This window comes from Blennius ocellaris (genome assembly GCF_963422515.1).
Source record: "Blennius ocellaris genome assembly, chromosome: 10".
Classification (NCBI taxonomy): Eukaryota; Metazoa; Chordata; class Actinopteri; order Blenniiformes; family Blenniidae; genus Blennius; species Blennius ocellaris.
The window spans coordinates 3,234,532-3,251,089 of NC_137659.1; the positions used below are offsets into that span (position 1 = coordinate 3,234,532).

Here is a 16,558-nt window from a genome sequence, read left to right on the forward strand (position 1 = left end):
ACGCCGCTGAAATAGTGCGATCTGTCGTTTTAGACATCCGACCCAACCGACATAGATTCTGTTTGACGGATGAACTGGTATTTGTTTTACACACTTTTACGAATGTCTGTGTTACTTGCATAGTTGTTAATGTTTAAAGTGTATTGTTCTGTTTAAAGTGGATTATTCTCTGTGCTCACGTGTGCATGTGTGTGTGGGTGTGTGGTTTCAATACAAAAACATCAGGCAGCGCCAACTTGTGGTCTGGCAAGATAGCTAATTAACTTTCAGCGTTTCATCCGTTTTTGTGTAAATGGACAGCGTTTTTTTTTTTTTTTTTTAAACTAAAGATTTCTGAAACAAAAAATTCAAAAACAATGCATATTCGCTTAATCCAGAGGTGTGCAACTTGGTTCAGTTCAGGGACCCCACACTTTTCATTTTCATTTGAACTAATGATTGGTATTTTAGATTTTTTAAAAATAATGAAAAATCTGCATCTCTGATCTATTCAAAACTGACTCTCGACTGCCACCTAATGCACACAAGTGGTATTACACAAATTGAACGGAGTGCACGTTTAACCTTTTTAACCTTTTGAGCACACACAGCTCAAATTGATCTCAAAAGCAGGTGGACATGTGATCACAAACAAGGTGATTTTATTCAAAAGTCAGGTTTTCTAAATGTTTTTGACACGATTAAAGGAGCAATTTGGCCGACGGGCCTCATGTCGAACACCATTGTGTTTCACGTGAATATCGGCGAGAGGAGACTCTCGGTTTGAACTCCAGCGACACATTTCACACTCGCTGGAGGAGTGAGGGCCCATAAATAACTCGCCTGTGAAGTGATTCACTCCCAAGTCCCGATGCTAAGTCGTCACTTTGGCACAAGCAGGGAGAAAAAAGGAGGCTGCGACTTTCACCCACAACGTGCTGAAGACTTCCGCTCGTCCCGGATTCCTCCAGAAACACGAGTAAAAACTTTACAAATGCATGGGTTTGTAATTAAAAGGTGAAATAAGGCAGTGGAGCTGCTGTCTCTAGCCCCTTCTTTAGATTTATGAGCGGGCTGCTTATTTTCATTATTCTGAGTTAAACGACTTTTCAAGACTCTTCCTAATTGGGCCCGGTGGGATTTGGAGCAAAAACAAAAGAAAAGAGAGACGGGGAAAAAAAAGAAAAAGCCTTGATGTTTCACATCTCGTTCACAACCTCCTCTAACTGTGACAGTATTATTTTAATCTGAGCGGATAATATTGTTGTATTTTTAACAAGATCCCAGCAGTGTTTGATCGAGGCGAGTCCGATTTTATTCCAAGAATTAATTCATGCTCTTTTTTTTTTTTTCATTTATATTTCCTGTGTGCTGTCAGACTAAATCCCCCCTCAGTGCAGTCACATGACAGACTGACCCCCCCAGGACCCCCCAGGACACTACAGGACCCCCTTGTAGTATTTCTGTTTCATCTCTTTTTTTTGAGAGAAGCACAGAAAAGTAGTAAAGTGTATCATCTTTGAATTAATAATCCATAATCCTCCTCAGATGAAGTACACGGAGGGGATTTGAATTTTGTTTTATTTATTTATGAAGACTTGTGAACAATGTCGCTGAGCTCATTATATTGAAAATGTTTATAAAGTGCTCTGAATAATGTATTTAAAGTTAGCGTACATGTGGCTAATTAAGTATACTTAATGGACAGAGAGACAAAGTAATGACTAATAAATGTTCTTTTTTTTAAAATACATTCTATGGTCATTTAGTTGAGTATTTGTTTTTCTAAATACTTTTTGAAGATCAATATCTCTACTTTCTTCTCTTTACATTCTTCAGACTGACCGACACCTTCCTAAAGCATCTAAACTCTGAGCAAAATTAACATTTCAGATCGAATTCATTGTTTTTTTAATACACAACTAGGTTGTTATGTTGTATGTACATAATATTAGAAGTCGTAGTGTTATTTGTAATTATTATTTTAATGCAATTTTTTAAGTACTTTCTTTATTTATTTATTTATTGAAGTGTAATCAAGAGTAACAAATTAAAAAAAGATTGAAAATTTTGGGAGAACCAAAAAGTATAATTGTAGGAAATGCCTACAAAGCAATTGAAACAATAACAAAAAATACCCCTCATAGTTAGAAGTAAATTTTTACTTTTTAGTTTGGTATTTGCAGACAACAGAACCTGCATTTTATTTAAAATACATTTTGTAATTTTTTTCCAGTGTTATTTAGTTTTTATCATTTATATATATATTGCTTCATCATTTTACAGACATTTTGAATTCATATTGTATTTCTTATTACATTAAAGATGGCCTTAAAGGGTGTTTTCGTGTACTAAAGGTTGTTTGTCTAGCAGCAGAAGTGTGAGGTGGAAATGTGAAGGTAAACATTAACTCAGCTGGTTGAGACTTTGATCTCTTTACAGGGACACACCTAGAAATGATTCACAGAGAGAGAGAGAGAGAGAGAGAGATCGTGTGTTTTCCTTTTTGTTGTTTCATGCTCAAATAAAAAACTTGGAGTTGGACATTTTTCAAAAAGTTGTGTTCTCACCGGTTTTCGCAGAGATAGACTGCTTTCAAAAAGTCGCTTTTTTTTCTCCATTTCCATGGAGACGGAGTTGGAGCATTCTTTTAAGGGTTGCATTTCCCTCCATTTCCATGGAGATGGAAGCAGAGTGTTTTCAAAAAGTTGTGCTTCCCTCTGTTCCCATGGAGACGGAGTTGGAGCATTCTCTTGAGGGTTGCATTTTTTCAGAAAGTTCCACCTTGGGAGCTGTCTTCAAAAATGGAGGTCCTCCCTTTTCACCTGAATATGTAAACAAGCTGGAGAATGAAACTTTTTGGAGCCGAGAGAAAACCGGCTGCTCTTCCCACAAATGCCACGAGTTTAAAAGTAAATAAAGAAGAAACTGACCGGTTTCGTTTGACTTTTTTGTGTTTAAATTTCTCCTCTGTGGCCCGTCCATTTATTCAAAATGGAGCAGGCAGTGTAGGAGACACCCATCTCCTCCCTCCCTCCCTCCCTCCCTCTCTCGTTCACGCCCTTGTGCTGACTTTCACAGGATTACTGTGAGAATGTGGCAATAACCTCGCTGACGGGAGGCTGGAATGTGTCTCTGCACATTATTGCCGCATGATTCATTGTGAAGCAAGTGCAAGTCAACCACACTTAAATCATCTCTTTTTCTTTTAATGAAATATTGCCATTTGAAATACTTCTTTTTTTTTTTTTTTTAAAGCATCCTTTTTAAAAAAAATTGTGAGAAACTATGAAATTTAACAGGCAATTACAATCAGCCACAGTATTACAAACAATCTCTCCAATGATTAATAAAAACCACGAAAAAAAAAAAAAGACCCAGAGTTATGAATCTATAAAGAACTCCCTCTCTTCATGTATCAACACAAAAAAAAAAAACCTGTGAAACCGAAACTCTGAAACCAGTAAAACAGGTTGCAACAACCAATAATGTAAGGATGGCCAATAATATCAGAATTTGAGCCTTTTTCCATGTAATAAAGACAATAATGTAATAACGTGCCAATAGTGTCATGACATATAATAACGTGTTATAATGCCAAATAAACGCCTCTCAAAATGTAATAATATGCGACTGATAATAATACATAAATAATACTGCATTTCTTGCAGGCTTTGTGCAGTTTGCTTATGAAAAATAGTCACAATATTCATTTATTGAGGATACAAGCTCTGTAATACTCTCTGGATGGAAAACATCTTTTCACTATTCCATTACATTATTGTCTATTACATTCAAAATGGCCGACATTATTACGCTACTGGTTGTTACGCACGTTAATACACGGTTAGACGCTAAAAAAAGTATGTACATCTGCAAAGTTTTGTTCAGTGCAAGAGACTTTAAACCAGGAAGCCGCAAAGAATTGAAACAAAAGCAACGCACACACACACACACACACACACACACACACATTCAAACTCATACACACACACCTACACACACACTCTCACACACACACTGGCACCACTTGCTCGTTCTCTTTGTTATTCATGTTCGGGGCGTGCCGTAGCTCGTCCCCGGGCCTCGGCATCCCGTTTTGGCCCGGAGGTGAACACTTTTTTTGCATCGGGAGCAAGAGCGTTCATGTTTTCCTGCAAACGTCCGCCAGAGTGTTGAACTTCGGTCCGAGCTCGTTCAGGAAGTCCAGGCCCTCGTCGCCGCCGAAGTCGCTGCAGCAGCCGACGGAGCCGGCGGCCGAGCCCACGCCCTCGTACCCGTACGCGTTCAGGTAGTCGTCGGCGTAGCGTCCGTCTCCCTCGTTTCCAAAATATCCCAGTTTCTGTGAAGGCAACATTTGGGAAATTAGTAAATTATTCTATTTTCCAGACCACTTTTTTTTTTTTTTTTTGCAGTTTCTCACAAATAAATGTGACCTATAGTCTGGATAATACGGTAAATATAATTTCATATCAGCAATTATACTGCCTGACTGTACTCAATAACAAGAAATTACTGTATTTTCCAGACTACAATCAGCATTTTTTGATGATGTTTAAAAGTTGTTTAGCTTTCATGTGGCAATATGTTAACTTGTACAGGTAAATACCATCTGGGACCACTAGATGTCACTGTATGACAATGTAATGTTCATGTAGAGCTGAAATTATGCCAAAAATTATAGGGAGTAAGAAACTGTATGTTGCTATAATAAATGAGAAATTGTATTTGTCTGGAGCTACAAAATAAGTCTCCACTATTTTAACTGTTGTAACTGACTTAAACAAGTCGTTTAAATTCTTTCAGCAGTTTCAATGCAATTTTAAGTTTAATCAGTTTTCGCTGCTTTAGCAATTTTATCGTATAATGAAGTATTGGAGTTATTTATTCAGTTCAAGCCATATTAGTGATTTCAGTTTTAGTTTTTGTGCAATTTTAGTCTTTTTAGCCATTATAGGTCTTTGAGCCCAAAATTCTTTTTGAATTTTTTTTTGTTATTAGCAAATTTAGGTGTGTTTTATAAAAAAAAAAGAAAAAAAAAGTTTTTATTTTCAGCTATTGAATTTTTTTAATCCAAATTTTCTTTAAATTTTTTTTTAAGTCTTTTTAGCCATTGTAGTTCTTTTAGTAGCTTGGGAAGAATTAAGCATAACTTATAAATATTTTTCCCCTTTGAGTTCCACAACTATTCAGGCGCAATTTATAATCCAGAAAGTTTGGTATATCAGATAAATCATATAAATTCAAGTTGTGGGTGTATTCAGTAGCGACTTATAATTTTAAAAGTATCAAAAGAGTGAATAGTGCTTGAGATTGCGTGGATGTACTTGCTGAAATACAGAAAGTAAGGCAGTTACATTGAATAAATCTCAGTAAATGCATGAAAAATGTGGCGGAGCTGCCGTATCTTTGCTGTGGATGGAGGTGGAGGAGGAGGAGCGCTTAATTAATTAATCCTGTCCTGATGACAGAAACAAACGATCCCACGACTGCAAGTGACATTAGCATTAGCCTGCATGCACAGTAGCTGCGGTAAACATTTGCAATCTTTATATGAGCTTGTGTTTGTTTGTCCGTCCGTTTGTTTCCAGGCCTGGTTTATTACACCGAGTGGACGTGAGCCTGGGAGATGGGAGGGGAGATACCCGGCGCTCCGGATATGACAGACAGTCGGATATTACACAGCGAGACCACCAACTCGCCGACAAGTTAGAGAAATAATAATATTTCCCACCAAGAAGTTGAGAAATATTAAAGTTTACAGAGGATACTATCAGGGCTTAGAGAACAAGATTATATTCCACATGAGGGTTAGCTAAGCTCCGACCGATAACAAAGACGTTATTAAACCTCAGGGAATCAAACGTGGACATTTTCATTCTGTCTCTGCTCATTTTTTTTTTTTTTTTTTTTTTAAACATCTTTAATCCTAAACACGGCTGTTCCCGTGGAAACGGCCTTACATGGTGCAGATAGATGCCGTTGGTTCGCCAGGTGTTGATGAAAGTCGAGTCCTGGGCCATGTTGCTCATGTTGCCCATGTTGCCCATGGAGCGGTAGTCGTACGTCATCCCGGTTCCGAGAGATTCAAACCGCTGACCATCGTACTTGGCGGACTTGTACTCCCGCATGTTGGTGGTGGTGGAGATCCCGTTCTTGTAGAATCCGTTGTCGTTGACGCTCTGGCCCCCGAAGGTGCTGGTGCTCTTGTCGCCTGCCCAGCCCATGTTCGGAGCCGCCGATTTCACGCCGCCCTTCGCCGTGTCCGTGTCGATCATGGGGATGATGAGACTCGAATCCTTGAAACAAACACGAAAAGAAAAAAGAAAAAAAAAAAGATGAAGATCGGGATTTCCTTACACGTTAATGACAAGCTGCGGTCGGCGTGCGCGTACCACTTCGTCTCCCGGGGCCTCGGTGTTGGACTTGAGCAGGATTCCTCCGCTGTCGCCGACGTCTTCCAGTGGGATTTTCTCCCTCCCCGTGGCGCAGAAAAGTGCAAGAAGCACACCTGCAATAAAAAAAAAACAAAACAAAAAAAACAAGCACGTTTTACAAAGATGGCAGCATGTGAGGCAGGAAACACAGTAACGAGGCCACGTGGGGAAAGAAACCTGCAGCGTGTCCTCATACGTGTCAGTTTTCAGAAAGGGATGTGTGAGCTGCAGAGTCTTCAAACACAATCACAAGCTGTGGGAAGCGTGTGAATCTTTAATATTTCATCACGTCACGTGTCTTGACGTGTGTTCGGCTGATTCGCACTTCTAATGTGCATGTCCCCTCCGTGCATGAATGTTGGGTTTTCTCAAGGTACTTTTGGCCATAAACGTGTTTCAGGTGACTCGAAGGGCCAGATTCACTCAAGACCCTCCATTATTTGCGAAAATGCACTTTCACGCAAATACATTGTGCTTTCTGTTTGCGTACGCTTTTGCAGGTGAACCTTATTCTCACAGTTGCCGGACTGAAGGTAATAATAATAATAATAATAATAAGGGTAAAAGTTGTGCTTTAGGATCAATTTATAGCAGGAAAAATTTCACGTTTACACAGCAACATTCTGAAAATTACGTTTGTTTACAGGGAAGCGGTGAAGACTATGTCGTGTTAATTGCTGTTGTCTGTTTCTGTAATGAAGTGACACACACCTGGGCCCAGGTGTGCCCAGGTGTAAACATTGAAAAGTGTTGAGTACGCGGAAATTCGTATGGACAGAAGATGAAGTTTTATTTGCTGTGACGGTGAAAGTCAACTGTGAAACTACCAAGTCCCAGGAGAATACGGGCTGGGAGTCGTGACGCACTGGAGACAAACGTTGTTGTTGTTGTTTTCCATCTACGTACCTGCGCCTGTGCAGAATTATTATTTACTACGACTATGTGTGCAATAGCAGCGTTTCCATAGCCTACGGGGATTGGGAGCCGGAGTCTTTCCAGAAAGCGTCGTTTGAGATGGAATCGCAGCACTTCAAAAAGTCAAAAAATTGAGTGTTAGTGTCGGATGATTGGACACAAGAAAAAAAAATGCTGGAAAAGATATTGTTTGTTTGTTCGCTGGTGTCCAGTTGGAAATGGTTGGTCACAAAGTTAAAGGTTGCAGAAATGTCATCGAAATAACAGCGCCGTCATGATTTTAATAAATAAGCACTGTTAAATCTGTTGAAATCACATTGGAATCACGTCGTAGCATCGACTCCTCCCAGTGTTTTATGTGATCTCCAACCATCCTCCATATTCTTGATCACAAACCGGCTAAGTCAGTAGTTTATTGTAGCAGTTCTTCTAACGCATTCTCACACGGTGAAATCCGTAGAAAATAAAACGGCGTGGTGCTCACCGAGCAGCAGCAGCAGGAGCAGCGGCAGCAGCATCGCCAGCACGCCCATCCCCCCGAACACGGAGGAGCGGTCCTTGTCCAGGCATTTGCCGTTTCTGCACTCGCAGATCCTCACCTTCGCCATCTGCACTTGACCGTTGCCCTGCAGGTCCTTGACCATCACGGGGACATTGTGGATGCCGGTGGGCAGCTCTTTGACGTGCTGCAATGTCGCCGCCGTGTCTGGGGGGGGAACGGTCAGACGCCATTAAGGAAAGGAAGGATGTCTCGTGCATTCAACGATGTAGCCATTAAAAAAAAAAAAAGTTAGAACTAGAGAGGAACACGATTCATCCACTGATTATCAGCTGAATAAATACAAAATGCATTATTTCAAATGGAAAATTCTGCAAAAGGATAACTTGTGCAATGCTGGCAGACTCTAAACAAAGACGCAAACCAAACCACAAAATTATTGCAAGACATGTCCAAATAGCGATTTAAAAAAAAAATTTGAATAAAAATTGATAATAAACAAATGAACAATAAAGTCATAATTGTGGACATTTTTAATATAGAAAACCCAATAAAGTTATAATTTGGGAATTTACTAATGTAAGAAAATTATTAATGTAATAATTTAGGTGATTACTAATGTAAAGAAGGAATATTCTGGACCGATTTAAAATTAATACATTATTAATGTAATAAACTAATAATTTGTGTATTTTTTAATGCAATGAAGTCAAAGTAACTATTCGAGACATTATTACTGTAATAAAGCTAGTAAAGTAATACGTTGGGTAATTTTTTTACCTAAGAAAGGCATTAAGTAATAACTATCCAATAATGGTAATGGAATAGTAAATTTAAAGCGAAATACTGAGATTCTATCCTTAAGGTTCATCCAATCTACCAATTCTTGTTGCGCAAACTGTACGAAAATCTCCCAAAATGTAGTTCTACTGCTGTATTCTAATATTACCGGCTGGTATTAAGTTTAATTTACAAACCTACTTTAACAATGTCATAAAAAGTTAGATTGAATACATGAAATATCACAACATTGACTCAAATAAATGATTACACTAGTAAACTGTTACACTGACTGTAGCACTTAATCCCAACTTTGAGGAACAAATCTCAAACCTGATTAGATGATGAATAATCTATCTGTCAGTTTTATTTTTGTTTTGTTTTGTTTAGTTCATCCGAAGAGCACGTTACTCATGTATCATGCTACATGGATGTGTCTGGACGCCTCCAATGTGTGAGTAACTCAACGTCACCCGAACCCCAAAAAATAGCCAAGTTCTCACCGTTAAACCTTCTGATGGTCCACGTGCCGTCGCTGTCGCTGGGCATGCTGAAGCTGAAGGGGGAAGAGAGGGGCGGCAGGTCTTTGTCCTCGGCCACCAGCAGAATGGAGCCCAGCTCGCCTTCCTTCTCGCACATCACCATCTCGCCGGGCGGGAACGTCGGCACGTTGTCGTTCACGTCCTTCACCACGATGATGACGGTTCCCGTTCCCGTCTTAGAGCCTGGAACACACACACACACACACGGGTTTTCAGATCGGGACGGGGCGGACATGTCGGCGCACGTCAAGGATCGAGGATTTTTTTTTAAAATTACATTTAAAGTTAAATGGAAGTGTCCGACTGACGGGATACGAGACCGACTCGAGATCATGAGTCATCGTAACGCGATGAGTCAGATCAGATCGCATCACGCCGGCGGTTTCAGGTGAAAGCGAGTTGGCGGGACGTTCTCACAGATACAGTAAAAGGTGGAGCACTTAAAAAAAAAAAAAAAAAAACGTCGCAACAAAGGGCGTGATGAAGACGAATGTGTCTGTGGTGAGTTGACACACTGACTAAACAAGTTTACCAGACCTAGTTTTTTTCTGGATCGCAGTACGAGTACATAAAGGTACTCGTCTGGGAGTGGTTTTGCAGGCAAAGTTTGAAAACTGAGGAAACTTGTTTGGTGGATTGATAACACTTGTTTGTGTTTGTTTATTTAAATATTTAATGCTGTGACATTTATGATGAACATGGATTCGTGAGACAAGCGGCAGACTTGTGTGTGTGTTTAAAAAAAAAAGTGAGGAGTTTGTAGGAGATATCGCTGTTCGAGGAAGCCGCAATCTTAATTTGAGGACATTTTTTTGACATCAGCTCTGCAGTTAAAGAACAAACAAAGCAGTGAGAGGTGGGCTTAACTGGTAAAATATACATGTGTGTCATCAGCATACGAGTAAATGTAAACAATTTCACAAAGGGTGGAAAACGCGTTGGGTAAATTATTTGTTGCAACAACGCTTCTTGGCAATAAATCGGATATTGTCTAAAGAACATGCATCTGTGGGATGAGCATCAGGGTTGAAAGTGGATTACGCCAGGGTTTCTTGGTTTGCAGTACAATTCCAAGACACTGGGAGGCTTTTAGTGATTTTTTGGGGGGAGGGTAAAATCCAGCCTGGTCGGCCGACTCTGGTTACAAGATGGGCTCCACCTCACATCAATAGGACGACGATGGTTAAACTTCCAACATGGCTTCTTTCTTCAACCGTCCAAACCACCAAATAAGATTCAGTAGCAGAATCTTCTGTTTTGCAATGGCGGAGAGGATTTGGCAAATAATCACTTGTTGCAACTCACATACTCGGCTCTACTGCTCATCCCACAAATGCCTGTTTCTCAAAACAATGTGGCACCAGCTTCCCAACTGTGAAGGATTTATTGGCCAAAAATGCATCCAAAAAAAAGAAGAAGAAAGAAATAACCTGCCAAACACACATTTCTAGACTTTTTGAGATGCAACTGGACATCATGAGTATTTTAAGCGACTTACTGGAATCGACAGCCTTCACAGTGATGTTGTACATCCCGTCCTTCACAAAGGTGGACTCCCTGTCGATTGTATTTGCAACCTTCAGCTCTCCGGTGGTCTTCTCCATATTGATCCAGCCAGCCGGGTCTGTACTCTTATAATACCTGAAACCCAGAGGAGACTTGATTGTATCACTTCCACTCAAAGTTGAGCAATCCAAGTCTGCCCCCCAGTGTTTAAGACGGGAAGCAGAGAGAGGAGGATGCAGTTTAGTCACTGTGTTGATGCCATGCAAGCTCTTCAATTTAGGGGTCATTTTTTTTTTTTGCCACAAAGACTGTTTAACACAGGGGTCTGCAACCTTTACGACCAAAAGAGTTATTTTGGCAATTTTCCACCAGAAATTTGTCCAGAGCCGCAAAACATGTTAAATGTTCTGAAATGATGAGTGAAAAAAAAACTTTATTCATTCATAAAGTATTTGAGGTAAAGTTTTGATATTTGATTACATCTTTAGCTCTTGTTGCCATTTTTAGAGATTATTCCTAAAAAAAATCAAAACGCTAGTAATTTTAATAATTTTCTTTTTACCTTTTCTACCAATTTTTTTATTCATGTAATTTCAAATATTTTATCTAAAATTAAATCATAAAATCATAAATAAATAAATAAATAAAATAGGCAATTCCAGCAATTTCGTCTGTTTAGACCAAGAGTAGTGGCAGAAGAATATCAGTGTGGTATTCAAATCAAATAAAAACGTAAGCAAAGTGTTTATAAATCATTTTCTCAAAATGTCTTGGAGGCGCTGCAGAGGAGCCAAAGAGCCGCAGGTTGCAGATCCCTCGTTTAACACATTAAAAATAAATAAATAAATAAATAACATGGCAGGATGGGCTATCGAGACGCCGTCTGGGCATAAAAGTGTGATTACATGATCCCGTCGCTGCTCTTGGTCTCCGGATCCACCGCAGAGTACGTTCCTAGCAGCGTGCCGTTGGGCGTGTTCTCCAGGACGGTGTAGATGACGGTGGGGGCGGAGAACTCCGGGCCCTCGTCGACGTCGGTGACAGCGACGTTCACGGGGACGCTGGCCCACTGGGCGGTGGTGCCACTCAGCGGGGCTTGGTTCTGCGCCGTGATCTGGAGGTTGACGTTCTTGTTCTTCTCGTAATCTAAAGGCTGGACGCAGCAGACGCACGTGAACAAAGCGCTCCGTAAAGGCAGGATTTAAGAGAGGAATGCTCATTGGCTCACCTTCGCGACGTACAGAAGCCCCTCGTTTGTTTTGGGGTCGGTCTCAATCCGGAAATTCCCGTTCTCGTTTCCTTGGCTGATCACAAATTTGGAAATCCAGTTTGGTGTGTTCTTCAAATCTTTGTCTTCGACGGGGATTCGAAGGATGAGTTTGCCTTTCTCGTTTTCCGGGACGCTGGCTTGATACTGAAGGAAACGACCAACAGAAGGATGTTACAGATGATTATTTCTACTTGTTTCTGTGCCTCCGTTCCTTCCCGAGCAACTCACCGACGCTTTGGTGAAGGTGGGGGGGTTGTCGTTGATGTCGGTCAGATGGATCGTGGCTTGGCCTTGGCTGAACAGACCCGACGGCGCACCGTTCATGTCTTTGATTTGCACGGTCACAACATGTTTGTCTTTGGTCTGGGATGGGAAAAGAGATGAAATGATGTCGGGGAAAAGATGGATCACAGGCAAAAATAAAGCCAAGACTAATATAGTGCTTACGAATGATTACAATTTTTAAACTGATTAATTTTGATTAATCGTGATTAAATCTCATTCACTTTCTAATCTATACTAATCTGCATGAGCAAAGCCTGCACCGTGCTGCATTTCACATCGACAATGAATAGAAAGTGGGAAATTGACGGATCCTGTGGACACGCAACTCCTTTCTGTGAGTTAATCGCATCACATTTGTTAATCAGATTAACTACGATAACGGATTAATGCACGTTAACGTGTCATTTTTGACAGCACCCCCCCCCCCCCGACGCTCACCTCTCTGTCCAGTGTGTTGGTTTTGGTGGTGATGATTCCCGTCACAGGGTTGATGGCGAACAGGTCCTGTCCGGTCAGGAGGGTGAACTGGATCTTAGTGTGGTCGCTCCCGGCCAGGTCCCGGTCTGTAGCGTTCACCTGCCCCACTCTCTGACCTGTGGCGAACATTTCAGAACGTCCAAACCACGCAAGACGATATCGCACTGAGTGCTACATGCTCTTTTGACGTTCTCCTCACCCACGGCGCTGCGCTCGGCCACAGAGAACACCAGGGGGTCCTTGAATGTCGGGGCGTTGTCGTTCTGATCGTCGATGTCGACGACGATGATCAGAGGCTCGTCTGTCTCCCGGTTTGTGAATTTGTCAAAAACACTGACTTTTAACTGTTGAGGAATGAAACCAGTTTGGAAGGATAATACGCATGAGAATATCGCAATTCCACAAAATATGCACATAGTGCCAATGATATGCATCTAGTAATTACAATATGATGAATTTTTTTAAAATATATTCTTGAAGTTTATGGATTATAACGTCTTATTAGTGGCCATTTTTTATAATTTTACACAATTGTACATGTGTTTTCATTCTAAAATAAACTTTTTTTTCACTTATTTACACTGAAATTAGACTTTTTTTCTCCACCCAACATGTTAAAAACTCCAAACTTTTAATTTTGCATTTAGTGTTTATGTTTTAGGTGTCCATCTGTAGGATGGCCATCCTACGGGTTTGGGTTTAGACGATGTTAGTATGTGGAGGTTGTTTTTAAACCCTATGAAACACATTAAGTGGCTCTTTTTTTTTTTTAAATCAAAAATGAAAAATACCCCCAAAACAATGATCATTATTGCAATCAAAATTATGAGATCTACCACAGAGCAACACATTTACAAAGAGATGATCCTGGCGGACTCACTTTGAATGATGGGTACTCCTCACGGTCGATGGCAGAGTGCACGGTCAGCATCCCAGTTTCCGTGTTGAGACTGAACAATTCGGTCGGCGGCTCATTAACTCCACGTCCCGTGAGGGTGTAGTACACACTGAAGTTCTGTTGTGAATCGGACACAATCTACAACAGAAAAAAAGAAAAATCTTAAATAAAATCTAAATTCTCTCATATATAACACAGTTAACACAAAACCCCGCGGTGTCTTTCCTGCAGGTTGATTCTGTGACGTTGGTTTACTGGAGGGAAATCAAAAGCACTTCACATCCTCAGTCACATTTCAAAAGGATCTAAGTTTGAATCTGGTCATTCAGGTATTAGAAAAAAGTGCATCATAGCAATTAAGCTTCGCATGAAAGTTGCACAACAGATGAGGCGTGTCTGAGTGTGTGAAGGGACTGTTCAAGGAGAAAACACCGGAGTAATGTGAAAAGTAAACGTGTTGCGTTTAAAAAGCTAAACGACAGATTACCCTATCGATCGATCTGGGATAAGGCCCCGGGGTATTCTCCAGTATGTTGAAGGGTGGAGGACTCCAGCGTCTTTTGGTGCGCTTCAGGAAGCCGGCGCCGATAGGCTGTGACATGCAAAGACAATTACAAAAAAAAAGAAAAGGTGAACAACCACAAAAACATAAAAAAAGAAGGAAAAAAAATCAGTGAAAAGCCTTCAGGCTTCATGGGAGGAAAGAGAGAGGAAAAAAAAAAGGTTAGTCAAGTTTTGAACACATTCTTCACATTTCAGTATACCTCTACCAGCACCTAGCCATGACATGGGGCCTAAAGAATCACTGGCCTGTTTTCAGTTTGTGGAAATGGATCCAAAAATTGCCCTTCGAGGTCTTATGAGCTTTGCTGATCTCAGCAAGTTTGTAGCTACTAGCACAGGGAATTAAGTGTCAACATAAGGAGCAATGTGGTGGGTGAGGTGGAGGGTCTGATACAAAGTCTGATCAAAGCACATTCAACTCATTTGCATCGAATTCCACATTTCCAGCATGTTCAGAGTAGACCCATACACAATGGATGAGTTTCAAGGAACTCCAATGACGTTATTTCTCCAAACTTGGCAACATTGTCTTTTTTTTCTGTCCCTGTTACAGGTTACAGCGACAAAACCCCACGAATAATAAAACCGATTCGTTTTGGGGGGTTTTCTTAATTGTTTACATCTGATTGTCTCAGATACCTCAGTAAAAGAAGTTGTGCGCATTTACGCACATGGCACAGCAACTTATCCGTGATACTTACAGTCAACATGAAATAAATACACGATGGGGAAGAATTTAACAGTACAAAATCTGATCACGTCTTTACAACACACATTACATATCCTGTTGGAACGGGCACTACTCGCTTTAACGCCCAGGGCTTCATCATATACGCACATTTAAAATATTGTTTTTAGGTAATGATCAAGGATCGGTCGCTGTTCTAAAACAAGATAAAGCTCTCCTCGTGAAACCGACGGCTTTTGTTTTATATATCGCTGTCCTTTTAAGTGTATTCTGAAGAGGTTTCTTTCAGTTTTACGCAGCGCACAAAAGGAGAATACCATGTTTATGGAGACCGGCTTCTCTAAGCTTCTCTAATCTATGGCTGCGCCATAATCTGCTTTCGTTTGAGAACAGTTCAAGTATTTAGACAACCAGAAGCCGACACGATCTCTATGAGTTTGGCATATTGTTGATTTAGAAGACTTTCTTTCTCAAATCCTTCGCCATTCAGTCACTATGGAACATGTTGAGTGAATAGAAAAAAAGCCGCCACCCTCCCTTGTCCCAGCACGTCTTTTCCAACAGGTAGCTGAAAAGTTTGAGAAGCACGTCTGGCAGTCTTACTTTTCGACCCTGCATTGTTCTACGGACGCGGTGCGCTTCCATGTCACTTCCCGGTGCCGACGCAGAAAATGTCCACAGGCCCGCAGCCGCACACACCAGCGCGACCTGAGGGGAGAAACCGGATCTCACGGTGAGTTACACTTTAATCCTGATCACAGGTTCTTTTTTGATATATATATATTACAGAAAAAGTGGAAAATATAAAAAAGAAAGCGAGAGTGAGCGCTTACCAGCATTACGCAGAGGCTTGAAATTAATTTATTCGCCATTTTTTTTGGAGTAATAGTTGCCGGGAATTCGTCCTGGTCCCCCGTGGAAGTAGTCCACTCGGTGTCGACGGCCGAATGGCTGTCAGATGGTTGAGTGATATTCGGTGTGTTTGCCCGCTCGTTTGTTGGCGCTCCTGTGCGCTCCTGAGGCGGACGCGAATGCGAGACGCTCCTTCAAGTCGGTTAGTCAGCGGAGCGGACACACCTTGTGTGAGGCGACACACCCAGGATCCTCCCTGCGAAGGTCTGGGAGTGAAAAGCACCTTCGGGCTGCGCTCTGGGTCGTTTCTCTATTGTTAAACTCACAGAGAGAGAGTGAGAGAGAGAGAGTTGCGAACCCAGCGACTCCTCCGAGTTTGGAACGGCTTCTCTCCGCCAGCAGGGGGAAGCGTTGCATTATTCATCTCTCAGGAAAGGTGATCCACAAAGGTACAAGACTACGCAAGTGGGTACATTGTGATTTACCATAAGAATAATGCGATTTTTGAGAGGCAAAATGACCAAAGAGGAAGTGCGTCAATACATGCGACATGATCACACTTGGAGTTTAAACAAAGAGGAAATGAGTGATAATAAGTCGTAGAGACTGACAATAAAAACATGCAAAACTGCAACAGTTGACAATACAAGGAAGATCTTAAACTTTAAGACTCCAAAAGCAACCAATGATGGTTAACACACTCTCGCAGTGAGAAAATCCCCAGTTTGAGTTTGACTTTGACTTTAATAGCTTTCCTCCATTAGTTTGTACGTTCTTCCTGTGTGTGTCTGGATTTTTCTCCAACAGGCCAGGAACGTCTGCAATATCAAGTCTGTGCTGCACATGTTTTTTTATTTGACATAAAA

The 16,558-nt window shown here is 41.1% G+C and overlaps 1 protein-coding gene across 1 annotated transcript; it reads right to left on the reverse strand.

The window, feature by feature from the left end:
* Positions 1 to 3,173: 3,173 nt before the first annotated feature.
* dsc2l (desmocollin 2 like) lies at positions 3,174 to 15,958 on the reverse strand. The gene is made up of 15 exons (XM_080503174.1): positions 15,674 to 15,958; positions 15,444 to 15,548; positions 14,076 to 14,180; positions 13,571 to 13,726; positions 12,890 to 13,034; positions 12,652 to 12,806; positions 12,157 to 12,291; positions 11,887 to 12,072; positions 11,564 to 11,811; positions 10,651 to 10,793; positions 9,114 to 9,335; positions 7,816 to 8,037; positions 6,375 to 6,490; positions 5,943 to 6,278; positions 3,174 to 4,321 (listed from the first exon to the last, which is right to left on the reverse strand). The coding sequence occupies exons 1-15, from the start codon at positions 15,710 to 15,712 to the stop codon at positions 4,124 to 4,126; spliced, it is 2,511 nt and encodes an 836-aa protein (XP_080359300.1). The 5' UTR covers positions 15,713 to 15,958; the 3' UTR covers positions 3,174 to 4,123.
* Positions 15,959 to 16,558: the final 600 nt, after the last annotated feature.